The following is a 16,975-nucleotide window of genomic DNA, read 5'->3' on the forward strand; positions in this document are numbered from 1 at the left end:
CAATTTGTTTATCCATTTACCTGTTGATGACATATGATTGTTTCCCAATTTGCGTTGTCTGTTACAAATAAAGCTGTTAAGGACACTCTTAAGTCTTTGTATGGACTTAACACTTTTATTTCTTTTGGACAAATGCCTAGGAGTGAGTGGCTGCAGGACAGAATCAGTGTATAGATATATGGGTCTACTTCTGGACTTTCTCCTGTTTCTTTGGTATGTTTGTTTATCTATACCAACATCCCACTGTCTTGATTTCTGTAGTTTTATAATGTTTTAAAATCTGATGTTAGTTCTTCCTCTTTGATCTTCTTTTTCAAAGTTGTTTTGACTATTGTGGGATCTTTGAGCTTCCATATGATTTTTAGAATCAATTTGTTCGTTTATACAAAAATGCCTGCTGAGACTTTGATTGGGTAGAATGGACATCTTAATAGTATTGATTCTTTTGACCCATGAACATTGTAGTATATTATCTCCACTTATTTAGATCTTTAATATCTTTTGGCAGTGTTGGGTAGTTTTTAGTGTACAGGTCTTTCACATCTTTTATCATGTTTATCCTTAAGTATTTTGTAATTTTTGGTGCTACTGTAACTTGTAATTGTTCACCGCTAGTTTATAGAAACACAGCTGATTGTTGTATATTGATCTTATGTCCTGAAACCTTATCAAACTCATTTTTTAGTTCTAGTAGCAGCTTTATTGTAGATTTCATCTGATTTCTTACATAACTGATCCTGTTATCTGCAATTAAAGGCAGTTTTATGTCTTCCTTTCCGATATGGGTGCCTTTTACTATTTTTTTCCCTTGACTTATTGCTTTATCTGGAAATTCCAATATAATTTTTAAAATTGAGTTATAATTGATGTATAACAGTGTACTAGTTTCAGGTATACAACATATTGATCCTGTATTTGTATATACTGAGAAATGGTCACCATAATAAGCCTAAGTTAACATCTATCACCATACATAGTTACAAAAATAATTTTTTCTTGTGATGAGAACTTTTAAAATCTACTCTCTTTGTAACTTTCAAATATGCAATACAGATTATTAAGTCCCATGCTGTACATTGCATCCCTGTGACTTATTTATTTTGTAACTGGAAGTTTGTCCCTTTTGATCCCCTATACCCATTTGGCTCAACCAATCTGTTCTCTGTATATATGAGCTTTTTTTTTTTTGGTTGTTTGTTTTTTAGATTCCACATATAAGTGAAATCATATGATATTTGTCTTTCTCTGTCTGACTTATTTCACTTAGCATAATGCCCTCAAGATCCATCCACGTTGTCACAAATGGCAAGATTTCATTCTTTTTTATGGTTAAATAAACCATATGTATGGTATGTATGTGTATATATAGCACATCTTCTTTATCCGTTCATCCATCAATGGACACTTAGGTTGTTCCGTAACTTAGCTATTGTAAATAATGCTGCAGTAAACATGGGGGTGCATATATCATTTTGAGTAGTGTTTTCATTTTCTTCAGATAAATACCCAGAAGTGGAATTGCTAGATTACATGGTAATTCTATTTTTAATTTTTTGAGGAACCTCCATATCGTTTTCCATGGTGGCTGAACCAACTTACATTTCCACCAACAGTGCACAAGCATTCCCTTTTCTACACATCCTTGCCAATACTTGTAATTTCTGATCTTTTTGATAATAGCCGTTCTAACAGATGTGTGCTATCTTGCTGTGGTTTTGATATGCATTTCCTTGATGATTAGTGATGTTAAGCTCTTTTCATGTACCTATTGGCCTTCTATATGTCTTCTTTGGAAAGAAGTTAGTTGAGGAATAATTGAAATCTCCAACTACAATTGTGGATTTGTCCATTATTTTGTAATTTTTTTTTTTTGCTTCATTTATTGTGAAACTCTGTTATTAGATGCATAAGTATTTAGGACTGTCATGTATTCTTGATGAACAAGCCCCTTTATCACTGTGAAATACCATCTTTATTCCTTGTCTTGAAATTTTTTGTGTCTGGTATTAATATAATCACTTCACCTTTCATTTGATTAAGTTTTCATGGTATATTTTTTCCATATTTTCTTGTGACTTATCTGTGTTTTTATATTTAAAGTGTGTTTCTCATAGACCATATGTAGTTTAAACTTGCTTTTTTAAAAAAGTCCAATCTGAAAATCTCTACTTTCTAATTAGGGTATATAGACCATTTATATTTAATGGGAGTTTTTATATGATTAACTTAAAATCTATATTCTTGCTATTTGTTTTCTATTTGTCCTGTGCTCTTTGTTTCCTTTTCTTCTGCCTTCTTTTCAATTAATTGAAATTTAATGATTCTGTTTTATCTTTTCTTGACTTATTAGCTATAAGTCTTTTAAAAAATATTACTTTAGTGCTTGCTTTAGGGTTTGCAGTATACATCTTTAACTAAGTAAAGTCTATCTTCAAGTGATATTATACCACTTCACATAGAGTATAAGAACCTTTCAACAAGATAACTTCCATTTTTCCCTTTAAGCCTTTATGCTATTGTTGTCGTGCATTTTACTTTTGTGTATGTTGTAAACACCACAATATGTTGTTATTATTTTTGTTTAAATAGCCAGTTACCACTTAAAGAGATATAAATAACATTAAAAATCACCTTATATATTTACCATGTAATTGCCATTTTGGGAAATTTGCTGTCATCTTTATCTTTGGTCCTCGTTGCATAATGTGTCCTTTTCCTCTAGATGCTTTAAAAATTTTCTCTGTATTGTCTGCTGTAAGCAATTGGATTATGATATACTGTAGTGTAGTTTTCTTCATGTTTCTTGTGCTTCAGGTTGTTAAGTTTCTTGGGTTTATAATTTTCATCAAATTAAAACAATTTTCCACCATTTTTTATTCAAATAATTTTCTGTCTTCCTCCCTCCTCTTTTTCAAGGTATCCATTTACATGTATATCTAGATGTTTTAAATTGTTTCATATCTTACTGATGTTCTGCTTTTTGTTTATTGATTGATTGATTCTCTTTTCTTTCATTGTTTCATTTTGGATAGTTTCTATAGTTGTCTTTATGTTCCTATTTTTTTCCCTCCAATATGTAATCTGCTTTTAATTCCATACAGTGTATTTCATCTCACACATTCAAGTTTTATCTCTAGAAATTTGATTTACCTCTTTTCTCTATCCTCTATAGCTCCCCTTATATTTCTGAACATATGCAACACAGTTATAACTATTTTGGTGTTCGTCTTTTCTAATTTAACTTCTATATTAATTCTGAATCAGTTTCAACTGATTTATTTATTTTTCTTATTATAGGTTCTATTTCTCTGCTTCTCTTAAAGCCTGGTTTGTTTGTTTTTTTGTTTTTTTTTTTGGCATGGAACATATCTGTACTAAAAAATTATTCATTGTTTATCTGAAGTTTAAATTTAGCCAAGGATCCTGTATTTTATCGGCAATCCTATGTCCTAAGAGCTCTAGTCCCCTTGACCTCTACAGACTCTTACCTTTGTCTTCTGAGCTCAGGGAATCCTCCAGCCTCTGTCTGAGTTTTCACTCACTGTGCTACAGGCTGGACGTTCTCTCATGGAAGTAAGCTTTTGCAGTTGTGGGGTTCATCTTCTTTGTTTCCTGTCTCTCAGGGATTGCTGCCCTTTGTTGTCTGATATTCATTATGTTGAAATCCAATTTTTCATATACTATTCCCGTTTTCCGGTTGTTTCACCCAGGAGAATAAATCTGGTCTTTATTACTCTATCTTGGATGGAGGAGGAAGTCCAATTCCAGAGGTTATTATTTTTAGCCAGAGTCCAAAACATGGTACCAATGGGGGCCAAAGCTGTGTGTTCAGTACCTTTATAGGAGAGTTTTTTTTTTTTTTTTTTTTTTTAGCTCTGCTCCATAGTTTCATGAAATCAGCTACCTAGGAAAAGAAAATGCTATGGATCATAAAAGGTACCTAGTGATTATGAGGACGACTCACCACTGTTGGGAAACTGATTAGAAATGCATGTCTGCTAATAAGGAAATGGGGATGGGTCATAGAGTTATTACCAAATAAAAGAATAAATCAGCACATAACAGTATTGTCAGAGTTTGGACCAAAAGATAAAGTTGGCTGAGGTTCAATGCTTGGAAAATTGAACACTAATAAGTTTGGAGGCAGGACCAGGAAGAAAAGGCTGAGAGAGTCATAGTGGTCAAACTGGGGTCATAGAGGGGCCTAGTCCCTCTTTCCTGTCTAATAATCAATTGCCTTCTAGCTGGGGGTCTCTGAAAATAAAATAAAAGGATTTCCTCTCTTTTCTCTTTGGTTTCTCTTGGTTCAGCCATATGCCGCTATCCTCTGGGCATGTCAGGAGGCCACATTCCAGATGAGGACATCACAGCTTCTAGTCAGTGGTCAGAGTCCACAGCTGCCAAATATGGAAGGTGAGAATGGATGCCTCAAGAAAACCTGAGCTCTGGGTTGGACAGAATTACTGACTCAAGGGTCTAAGGAAGAAGCGTGGTACTTGGTGGGAGCTGGTGGGAATGGGGGAAGGACATCAAAGTGGACCTGCTCTGCATGTTTTCATGCAGAGAATTTGGGGCCTGGCAGCACGTGCTGGTCTAGCAACCTCACCCTAACCACAGGGGCCCTAGAGCCACACCACCCACAGCAGATCGGCTTATTGATATGCAGTGCACTTGCTTTATCTCACGTTCTCACCATGAGCTACTGCAGGAAGTGGACTACAGTGGTACATATGGAAAAGTGCAGATTAGGTAGGTCACTGAGAGTTAGGAGACATAGTCCTCTTCTCAGTGGGTGTCTGTGAAACATCAATCACAGTGCAAGGCATCGAGGCCTTAAATAGACATTGAGGCATCCAACAAATTCTTCCCTCCTCTCAAGGATACCTCACATAGAAGGGCCACCCTCATCCATAAACAAAGTATGTTGGGTTTCTTGTGGTCTAATATCAGGGGTCCTTTAAAGCAATGAACTATTGCTTGTCAAAAATTATTGTCAAAAACTATTCAGCTTTTAGGAAGTAACCTTCTTCTTGGAATCTAGTTCTTTTGGTGTAAAGCATTGATTTCTGTTAAAATGGAATCATCCATAGGAAAAGCAATCCTGTAAACCTTCTCCATGATTTCTGTCTTAGTGTATGAAAGATTAGAGTGAAGTTTGGTGGGGTTGGAAGGGAGCAACAATGAGTAGGTGCCGTCTGTGAGAGAAGGCACATTCCAGGGAAGAGGGAAAGGGGTAAGAGCGTCCCAAAATAAGCCTTATAACGAGTTCACAGTTTTGTTTGTGGGTAGCTCAGCCTGGAGGTAGTAAAATGAAACCAGATTATTTACTATTCCCTGACATACTCTTACCCCTCACTTTCACCGTAGGTTTCCATGGTTTTTTGCTGAGCTGCCATGCTCGCCCTGCTGGTTAAAATTCCACTACATTACACAACCCACACTACAGATCTTATGATTCCTCCCTCCCCACTCTTATAACTTGATATCCAGGCAAGGAGTGGTTAGCCTTGTTATGCTGAGACTGAAAATGGGGGGTGGGGGTGAGGGTGGTAAAATAACTCAGTGGGGAATAGAGGGTAAGAAGGGTTTCACTGCATGGGACCTCCCTTGAGATCTCTAAATCAGGATGGGAAATAAAGGCTCCATGTCATCTGAAGGCCTCTAGCTCCCTGGTGGTGACTGTCTTTCTGAGTTTCATGGTGCCCCAGGAAGAGGGAACTGACCACAAGTGGGTACTGTGGTGACAGTCAGACTGGTAGGGAGAGCCCAAAAAGTCCATCTGGACTAGACTGCCAGCCTGCTCTCTCTCTTCAGCACTGGGCAGCTGCTTGCTGGGGACTGGTAAATAACTCTGTGGTTTCGTGGTTCCTTCCTCTACCCCCAACCCTCATCAATCAAGGCTGGACTCAGAAGAAGGGGACGGAGCCTGGTGTCCTGAGATTCCAGTGGAACCTGATGACCTGAAGGAGTTTCTGCAGATTGACTTGCACACCCTGCACTTTATCACTCTGGTGGGGACCCAGGGGCGCCATGCAGGGGGCCATGGCATTGAGTTTGCCCCCATGTACAAGATCAATTACAGTCGGGATGGCACTCGCTGGATCTCTTGGCGGAACAGGCATGGGAAACAGGTGAGAAGAAGACACATCCAGACCCTGGGATGTCTGGGACCATATTTTGACTTAGGCTAGAAGAGGAAGTACACAGGTTGTCTATGTAGGTATGTGTGTCTGCAGACCTGGGATGCCCTTGTAAATGTGTAACCCAAGATGAAGGAGGGTGGGGTGGGGGGCACACATAGGGATAGCAAGGCTGCTGAGTGGTTGCATTCTGCTCCTTGAATTAAAAGGAGAGGTTCCATCAAAGAGATAATGACTTGGGGAATGAAGAAGAGTCAACATAACTTCATAGCATCTTCTCACTCTTTCTTTTATCTCTCCTCAGGTGCTGGATGGAAATAGCAACCCCTATGACATTTTCCTAAAGGACTTGGAGCCACCCATTGTGGCCAGATTTGTCCGCTTTATCCCAGTCACTGATCACTCCATGAATGTGTGCATGAGGGTGGAGCTTTATGGCTGTGTCTGGCTAGGTAGGTCTCTAGAGAGAGTGTGTAGACCTTATTAAAAACCCCAGCCCCTGGGAAATAAAGGCAATCAAATCAGAAAGAGGAATTACTTTCACCAAGAATTTCACCGGAATTACTAATCACCAAGAAGTGATCCCCTCTTGGTTAGAGTAAAGAAAGGAATATTATTCATCCACCCAGGGCTTGGTGCCCCACACCTGGCATACTGCATTCCAAGTCACTTTGCTGACTATTGCTGAGGAGTACTCCCTGTGTGCCCAGATTGAGTCCTAGGTGGACACATTGCTCAAGATTGCAGTCTTGAAGCCTCAGGTAGCTCCCTGGGATAGTTGTTCTGAGCAGCAGGTGCATCTCCTTCCCAAAGGCACTGACACATCTGTGTTTCCTTTGGCAGATGGCTTGGTGTCTTATAATGCTCCAGCTGGACAGCAGTTTGTACTACCAGGAGGCTCCGTCATTTATCTGAACGATTCTGTCTATGATGGGGCCGTTGGGTACAGGTAAATTCTGGGAAACTTTAATCATCAGAGTGGGGGAATGGCCACCATAAGAGAATAATATTTCATCATGACCTGGGAACAATAATCAAGGACTCAATCAGTCAACTAGCCAATGTTTATTTAGCCCTTATACTAGGCATTGTGAGATAAATTTAGGTGAAGTAAAATATGTAGTCTTTATTTGGAAGGAAATAAGAGCCTAGTTTGGGAAGACAAAGTAATCAGAAGGAAAACAACAAATTACACAAAGTAAGGGTTAAGCTTTGTGGTATGGCTCTAAGTACCGTAGCCATAATTTTTGACCCTCAAAACAAGATGTGTGGTCTGACACAAATAATAGCCTACTTATGGAGACAAAGGGACAGAAGATTTGAAGTTACAAGTATAATAAACTGGACAGATAAAGAAGTTCAGAAAGAATGAACCCCAGAAATGTAAATGCTTTAGAAATTGTGAAAAGAAGACTATTAAGATATAGTAATGTAAGACTATTACAATAGACAAGGAAAGATTCTAGGATGAGATGATAATTGGAGCAGAGGAGGTAGGTAGCAGAGAGCAGAGGAAGGGAATCAGGGATGAGGACCAGAATGGCCCGACTATAGCAGAAGCTAGAACTTGGAACAGCAGAAGGACCAGTGGATACCTGAAATGAACCAAGGGAGGGCCATGGTGAAGTATGTTCAGATACAGAATGAATTTAGGGTTGGATGAGAGATGTTCCCACCTATCCCAATTCACTCCAAGTCTTGCCGTTCTTCTTCTACCCCACTTCAACACTTTCCTCTCTTAGGTTAATCTTTGTCTGCAGAGATTGAGCCTGGCAGAGAGGTTAGACCATAGTGAAGTCCACACCAGATGATGGAGGTTGCTGGTGGTTGAGAGAGAGATTAGTGAGTCTCAGGAAGAGGAGTGTGGAATTACAGCACTTCCATTGTCTTAGGTGTGAAGAATAAACTACTGCCCTCCAGCTTCCATGCCTTGTGTGAAGCTTCCATGCCCGACTCATCCGGTCTTCTGTTACTAATCACTTCCTTTCCATCTACTTAGTCACTGTTCTTCCCCTTTTACATAATCTGTCTTGGCATCATTTCACTTAGCCACACCCAACTGCCATCAACTCAAGGCACAGAGGAAATCAGAGATCAATTGAATTCAGTTTAGTTTAGTAAGTCTTTGCTAATCAACTGTTACTATGTGCAAGGAATTTGGTAGGGATTCAAATATAATAAAGTCATTGGTTCTACCTTTAAGAAGCTCACAGTTAGGAATGGGGACTAAACCGGGATATAAATTACTATGATACAAGCATAAGAGTAAGAGATACACGATGAGTGCTTTGGGATTCAAAGAAACAAGGAAGCTATAGAAGGAAAACAGAGCATTGGGAGTGAAAACACCTGGATTCATCTCCTAAAATTATTTGTTTGCTATGAGGCTGAAGTGATTAAAAAAAAGTATATAAGGAAAACATTTTGTAGAGATAAAGTGCTATATACATGTAAGTTATTATCTGATTGGAGGGCCAGTTAAAACGTAATAGAATAGATGAAATCTGAAATGACCCCAAAGGATGGGTAGAACTTTCACAGGCAAAGAATCTTGAAATGGCATTTTAGGCAGAGGGAATACCGTGATGACAAAAGAATCATGGTTGTAAAGTTTAGGGGAATGTCTGGGAAAGATCAGCAGTTTAGTTAAACATGGGCCATATTTACGTAGCAAGGCAGTAGATTAGAAGCATAGCAAGGCGGATTTTGTCATATTTTGGAGGAACTTGAATGTCAGGGCCAGGAAGAAGAGGGGAGGAGGAGGAGTTCTTCTTTACGAACATCATCAACACAATGTGTCACTGAAGGTTTTTAAAGCTGGGGAAGAGCATGATGGGAGCTGTGCTTCAGACAGATTAATCAAGCTGCATTCAAAGATTAGATTTGAATAGGAAGGGAGGAGATGAGGGGGATATTTTCTAATTCCAAATTCTGTCAGATGAAAAGGATTAATGACCCAGGCCATAATGCTGACTGTGGGAATGGGAATGAGAAAGATACTCATTTAGGGAACATTTGTAGTCTGATTGGATACAGGGGGCAAGACAGTAATGTGAGAAAAAGAGTTAGATGAAACAATAGTCTAGGTAAAACAATGGAGACGACATTTATTCATTCAACAAACATATTTTGAATGCTTATCATGTGCCAGGGACTCTTAGTGGATATGGAAGAGAAGTATAATTGACTGAAGTGGGAAACCTAGGTGAAAGACTTAGTTTAGAAGGGGATGGTGATGGATTCAGTTTGGAATATAAGTTCAAGGGACTGACAGGACATTCAAATAGAGAAATAAGGCAGGTAACTGGAAATATGGCTCTGGATGAACCCCAGAGGAAAAATAACAAAATAATCACAGAGATTTAGACACAGTCAGCTTCCACCTAATAATTGAGGTCATGAGCTATCTAGCTGGGGGGTGGCTAAGTGATGAGATACAGAGTTACCTAATTCAAGCTCTCAGGAAATAAATAGTCATAGTATCAAAAGTTACTTATTTAAATTTAAAAAAAATTTAAAAGGAATATATACTGTTATAGAAATTCTAACAATTCTAAAGTATATGAAGTAAACAGGGAAAGTTTCTTTCCTTATTGATTAAATTTTGATGAAAGAGAAATTGAATAAGCATTCCTTTAAATTTGTACTGCTTTTCTGAAGACTTTCATGGGGATTTATTTTTCTGGGGATAATGGGAAATATATTCATTGCAAGTAAACTTATGTTCTCCTAGCCTTCTGATCTGTAGAGAGAAGAAAAAGATGGCAAAACCTTGGAAGGGAGATCCAGGCTCTGGTCACTGTGGATAAGGCCAGTCAAATTTTATAATTTGCCAAACATTTTTCAATGAACAAATATATTTAAAAATGTATCTGTAAGGCTGGCATAATCACTCTTAATCCTTTTTTTTTTTTTTTTTTTGGTAATTCACAAATTTTACATAACATTGGTCTGCCTATAACCTCATGGGTCACATGGATTATTGCTTGAGTGTGAATATCCCAGTCTCTTCATTTGGGAGACTCTTGACATATCTTCCAGAGCTTGAGGAGAGAGAAGTTCCACACGATGGGTTCTTGTTCTGTCCCTCCATAAACAGAAGGAAGGGGGTCTTTTTATGTTCTTCACGTAGTCAAATTAACATCAATACACATCCATCCCACCCAGCAGTCAGGCTTCTGGCAAACTCAGCCATTCAAACAGAGCCTTACACTCGGACGTGAAAAGGCTGCCAAGCTAGAAAATAAAACTAAATCCAGTGCCTGAGACTCTCATTTGGTCCATACATTTTACTCTATGAGTCTAGTATTCTGCAAATGTAATTAAAGTTAAATATAAATCAGTATTTAAATTTGTTAGAAGTTATTTTTTCCCCCTTTTGTTCGATATCGAAGCAAGTTGTTGGAGATGTGGGGTAGAAGAAGGCACGACTGGCTTCCCTGGATTTGATTCACTGAACAATGACAACATGCAGTCAAAGGAGAGTCAGAAAAGTTTCCAACCAGCTCTGGGACCATTTATTTAGTGATGAGCAAGTGCCACCATCTGCTGTAGTATTTGCTCTGTGCATTCATTCATTTACTCATTAATGGATGAATTAGTCAAATGCATTTGATAATATTGAATCATTATATAAAGACTTGTTATGTTAAGTATATAAGAGCAGGTAAGGATATAATAGATCATAGAAAGCTTTTCATATAAAATGATTTAAAAAAAGGTGTTTAAAAGCTTTGCTATTATAGAGTTAAGCATCAAATATTTTGTAAAATTCATTTATATGAAATTCTTAGTTCTCCACTGATGCAGGATAAATGAGTCAGTACTACAAAATATATTGGATTTTTCATAATTCTTCAACCTCCAAGATAATCAGCTCTTACAAAACCTGGGGTGAAGAAACTGGGTAAAAGCTCTTCCATGAATATGTAATTAACTCCAGGTTCCTCTCTCCCTTTTCCTTCTCCTCTTTTGGCTTGAGCAGCATGACTGAAGGGCTGGGCCAGTTGACCGATGGGGTGTCTGGCCTGGATGATTTCACCCAGACCCATGAGTACCATGTGTGGCCAGGCTATGACTACGTGGGCTGGAGAAATGAGAGTGCCACCAATGGTTACATCGAGATCATGTTTGAGTTTGACCGCATCAGGAATTTTACTACTATGAAGGTCAGTGGAGTTAGGCGTAGAAGCCAAAATCATGGTGTAGGGAAAAGCATGCTGGAAAGAACCCTAGGGTGGTGCCAGCAGAATGGCATTCAAGTACATATTCTGCTGCTAACTAGCTGCATGCATTTCTTGAGTCACTTTATCTCTCTGGGCTTGTTTCTTCATTTGTAAATAAGGATGTTAGATTAGGTCACTGTTTCACAATGTATTTCGCTGTTGTTGTCTCAACACCAGAGTGGACATATCCATTATGCAAAGTGGGCACAGTGTCTGGGACCCACGATACTTGTAAGGCCTATGGAAATGGTTTAACTTCTTTTACTGTCAGAGTAAAAGAAATGAGCTTTAACGTCGAAAGTTATTACCTTTTTAACAAAACAGTTGTAAAATATAATTTTAACATATTTTTTGTGGAGGGAGTGGCCCACAAAGGCAGTAGTGACGAGGGCCCTTGGAAGTCATTCCATGGCCCTGCCCAGCACTCTGCAGGGAGGGGACACGCTCTTATCAGTAAGGGTGTCTCATTGCAGCTCTGATTCTCAATGGAAGAAGAAGGAGCTTTGTATTTTGAACCACTTCCCACCCCTGAGTGTTTCCTCCATGCCCACAGCACTAAGAAATCATGGCAGAAGATCCCATACTGTTCTGTTCCCAGAGTTCTTTGTCTCCTATCTATTATCATTTATCTGTCTATGTGTCTGGTTCCCTTACTAGACCTCAAGCTTCTTCTCAGGCTCTGCTTTCTGATCTTTGTACCCAAGCGCCTGGCACTTAATATATACAGGCTCAATAAATGTTTGCAAGTGAACAAATGATATCCTTTATTGCCTACTCTAGCCATTTATGGTTATAAATATCTCTGCCACCTGGGTAGAAGGAGGAGGAGATATGATGAACATAAATAAGACACTGAAAATATAATAGTATTTTCCTAACTATAAACAGAAACTTGAAGAAGGCCTGGGGCCAGACAGGAGGAATTGCTGTGACTCCTGGCTGGGCCACCATCCGGATTCTAGACCTCAGGCCCAGGGTTTCAGTTTGTCTTCTCTGTGGGACCTCCGTGACTCTTTGCCCGGTCAGAGGAGTTGGTTATCCAGTGAGTGAGATTCAAGGGTGAGGTGAGGTCATTTTAACCCAAGTCTTTTCTAAGGCCTCAAATGTAAATTATTAGGTTTTTTGTTTCTTTTTTCTGAAACACCATCACCCAGAAGTCTGTATTAAAATGCAAGTATTTTACCTCAGGGAGAGTAAAACAATAAAAAAAAATTAATGTCTTAAATGCAATAGCAGAAGTTATTTTATCAGTTAATTATTACAGAGTAGTTAAGAGTGAGTAGGTAAATTTCATTGAGTACTTGGATGGAAGCTGAAAGACCTGGGAAAAGCCCAGACTGGGTGTGCTCTGGGGAGAGTTAAGTGCAGACCATGAGAAGAACTGGAGGAGGGGACTTAAGGCCTGATTTCCATTTTCTCTGGGGTAGGGCCTTTCGGGAGAGCCTACCCTGGATGTAAGGGTTGAGGACCTCTCTGTTGGTATGGTGAGTTTCCTGATACTTAGCTCAAATGATCGTTTTTCCTTTTCTCTTACTCAATCCCAAGTATGTTTCAGAGAGAAAGGAATGGAAGAAAAGTCCATGCAAAAAGTGACCAGATTAGATGTTAAAGCTGAATTCTAGGTTCTGGGGGTAAACAGATGAATAAGAAATGGTCCCTACCTTGGGGCAATTTGCAGTTCAGTGGGGGAAGACACTATTTATTTGCAAAAGAAGGTATGTAGAATGACATGGGGACCCTGAAGAAGGGAAACTGTGTCATTCCCAGTAAATAAAAATTTGTTATTCTTGGCACAAACCTGGAGTCAAAAAGAAAATGCATGTCTACTATATCACACTCACATGTTAAGATGATAATATCTCCTAGTTGGATTAATAGCTATTAGTTAAATGATGAGAACAGAAAGATCAACACATACCCAATCTGCCAGTGTGTTGCTCCTAAATGGCTCTTGGGAAGTTGTAAAATGTGTGTGCAATCGTGTGTTAACACATTATTCTTTACAGGTTTATGGGGGGTGGAGGGAAATATGCACAGTAACAAAACTGTGTATGCTTCAAGGAAAAATTTATTTGTATTGCTGAATAATGTGTATACCCAATATGTACCTATGAACATGTGTATCAGTTCATTATATATCATTGGGAGAATTTCTAGTCACACAAATAATGAAATGTATTTTAAAGTCCCCATAAAGTCCCCATATTTGCTCAATTGACTTTGATCTTCCTGAGTCCCCAGCAGCTCCTCTTTAACTAGTTTATCACAGATCAAAATTATTCAAAAGCATATGTCTGCATTTAGAAGGTGCCAGAAACCTCTCAGGAGCTGACTCAGAGCTACTTTTCTCAGGATTAGCAGGCCAAGCAGGTGTCTACCATATTTTAATTTTTCTGAGACAAATGAAAAGTAAAAGACGACTTTCAGGTCACTGAAGTCTTCTAGAGAGTAGTTTTTTGCTTCTTAGGCAAAGTACTGCCTATTTCCCTCCCTGCCCTGATTATAGTTAAAATACAGCATTTAAAAGAAAAGCAAATCCACAGAACATTTAGAAAATGAAAAATTACATATATCAAAACAAATGGGATACATATAAAACTACACTGGATAAAATTCATGGTACTGAATACGTTCTTCATTATTTTTTTTAAATCTTTATTGGAGTGTAATTGCTTCACAATATTGTGTTAGTTTCTGTTGTACAACAGAGTGAATCAGCCATATGCATACATATATCCCCATATCCCCTCCCTCTTTAGCCTTGCTCCCACCCTCCCTATCCCACCCCTCTAGGTCATTGCAAAGCACTGAGCTGATCTCCCTGTGCTATGCTGCTGCTTCCCACTAGCTATCTATTTTATGTTCGGTAGTGTATATATGTCGATGCTACTCTCACTTTGCCCCAGCTTCCCCCTTCCCCCCTACCCCATGTCCTCAAGTCCATTCTCTATTTCTACGTCTTTATTCCTGCCCTGCCACTAGGTTCATCAGTCTAACATCAAAGATAAATGCATAAACCAATTAATTAAAGTCAGAACACTATAGAAATGATCATAAATCCAAGAGCTTATTCTTTGGAAAAATATAAAATAGAAAAAATTTTATAATACAAATCAAGAAAAAATAAATTGAAAGAGATTCTGAAACATATATATAAATGCATTTTTAAATATATTCTATTTATTACATAAATATGTTAAGTCCACAGGAGAATGAAATCCTATGCTATTTACTTGCATTCTAGAAGGATTCCCAAAACATCTGTAGGAAAGATTATTACCTTCCCCACAGGCTACTTATCCAACACTTTGCAGATTTCAAAACATCTGAAAAATCTATTGAAGCTGTAGTTGGTATTTCTTTGATTTTGTTCTTAACCTTGTTCCATTTACGTGTGTTCAATAAACTAAAACTGTTAATTCATCCCAAGGAAGGTACAACAAAAAAGCTACCTTCCTAAAGGCCTTCTTTGCTCATCTCAGAAAATATCTATGAGGAAGATTTGATGCTCTCATCAGAATGGCTTTACCTAAACTGAATTTAATTAAGAGAGATAATTAAGTTCTGTGTTTCTGGCTGACAAATGCTAATACCCAGCAGTCGAGATGAGATTTCTAAAGAGAAAGATGAAATTATATTGGATTGTGTATTATTTCAGGTTTCTCATCTAAACCTGTTGAAAGAAGTGTACTGGCTTTGGAATGTACATAGGAGAAAGTAGTTCAGAATAGCTCCATTCTGGGCAGATAGGAACCGTGGTTGAGAGGATTGGAGTGGTTGAGAGGGTTATAGAGCAGAGAGTGTTAAGGGCAAGGAAGGAACTGAGAGGATGCTGGTCCAGCCCTCATTTAACAGATAAGGACACTACTCCCAGCAGCAAGCAGTGAGGTAGCCAGGGGAGCGCAATTGCAAAGAGGTGACTGGGGTAGCAGCCCAGGTTTTATAAGGTATCACTGCCACTGTGAGATTCCTAGAAGGGAAAAATGCAAGACTGCAGAGCACCAATTATTCACCAAGGGTGGTGTTCAGAGCAATTTGGCAGGTCTAAGATCTTACTGGGTTAGGTTGCACTGTGTCCCCAGTGCCACCCAACAGGGTCACCCTGTCACTCACATGCCTCTTTCTCTGCCAGGTCCACTGCAACAACATGTTTGCTAAAGGTGTGAAGATTTTTAAGGAGGTACAGTGCTACTTTCGCTCTGAAGCCAATGAATGGGAACCTAACGCTGTCTCCTTCCCCCTTGTCCTGGATGACGTCAACCCCAGTGCTCGGTTCGTCACGGTGCCCCTCCACCACCGCATGGCCAGTGCCATCAAGTGCCAATACCATTTTGCTGACACCTGGATGATGTTCAGTGAGATCACCTTCCAATCAGGTTGGGAGCTTGGGGGCCCCTTAGGGAACTGGGAGCAGGGTGGTGAAGGAGGAAGGCGGTGTCCAGAGCTTCTCACTGGTGGGTGTCTGAAAGGAGGATGGTTGTACAGGTGGCTTTTCATGGGTAGATAGAGGGACTCTTTTCTGCGACTAGTGTAGTTGTGGAAGGGTAGGGATGAGGATGTGGAAGTGGACAGAATGTTTACTTGGCTCTCACACACATTTGTCTAAAAGATATGTAAGATAAAGGATTAAAGAAAATGAGTACAATATGTTAAAACCTTTATGTAAATCAAGCCAGTTAAGGGGAAGCGCACCTAAACATTATTAAAATATTTAAATGAAGATGTCTAAATAAAAGTAAAGAGAACAATGAACCCCCATCCATCACCTAGCTTTACTAACCATTGATTTTTTTGGTCATGCTTGTTTCATTTATTCCTCCCTTTTTGGTATAGTATTTTGAAGCAAATCTGAGACATTATTTGATTTCACTACTAAAATTTTAGAATACACCTGAGAAAATAACATTATCTTCCTAATAATGCCATTATAACATCCAACAAATTTATTAATAAATAATTCCTTAATATAATATAATAGCCAGTCCACACTCAAGTATCCCTGATTGTCTCATAATGTCTTACTACAGTTGGCTTGATTGAATTAGGATCCAACTAATTAGCCCCTCTTGGTGTATTTCCTTTATTATATTACTAGGTGGTATCTCTTTTAACCTAAAACAGTTTTTAAAAAAAATTCCATTCTGGTTTGGCTGATTACTTTCTGTGGTATAATTTTACTGGAGCTTCTATCCTCTGTCATCCTGTAGACTGGGGGTTATATCTACAGGTGAATTTGATTCAAATTCAATATTCATTTTTGCCAAGGATTTTTCATGGATAGTGCTGTGTACTCTATGCTGAACCTCATCATGGGGATGTTATGTTAGAATCTCTTACTTTTAGTGATGCTAAGATTGATCTCTGGGCTCAGGTGGTTATCCTTTCATGGAAAAGTTCCCAATGAACTTTCTCCTTAGGTTTTATCCTCCATTGATGACCACTGCTTAAATTATTTCATTAGGAGTTGCTAAATGGTGATTTTCTAATTCTTTTATTCCTTCTGCATTTATAAGCTGAATTTCTTCTGAATAGGAGAACTATTCCCCATATGGTTGTTAACCCTGAAATACCGTTCACGTTGGAAGGGCAGCATACATAATTAATTTTTTC

The 16,975-nt window shown here is 38.7% G+C and overlaps 1 protein-coding gene across 2 annotated transcripts in view; it reads left to right on the forward strand.

The window, feature by feature from the left end:
* DDR2 (discoidin domain receptor tyrosine kinase 2) overlaps positions 1–16,975 on the forward strand; it is a 160,308-nt gene that overhangs the window by 118,782 nt on the left and 24,551 nt on the right. For both annotated transcript variants that reach the window (XM_036858894.1, XM_036858885.1), the window contains exons 4-9: positions 4,311–4,413; positions 5,900–6,131; positions 6,445–6,592; positions 6,984–7,089; positions 11,125–11,308; positions 15,498–15,741. In XM_036858894.1, the coding sequence (XP_036714789.1) occupies positions 4,311–4,413; positions 5,900–6,131; positions 6,445–6,592; positions 6,984–7,089; positions 11,125–11,308; positions 15,498–15,741 (1,017 nt within the window). The remainder of the gene's footprint in view (positions 1–4,310; positions 4,414–5,899; positions 6,132–6,444; positions 6,593–6,983; positions 7,090–11,124; positions 11,309–15,497; positions 15,742–16,975) is intronic.

The sequence above is a fragment of the Balaenoptera musculus genome, chromosome 1 (genome assembly GCF_009873245.2).
Source record: "Balaenoptera musculus isolate JJ_BM4_2016_0621 chromosome 1, mBalMus1.pri.v3, whole genome shotgun sequence".
NCBI lineage: Eukaryota > Metazoa > Chordata > Mammalia > Artiodactyla > Balaenopteridae > Balaenoptera > Balaenoptera musculus.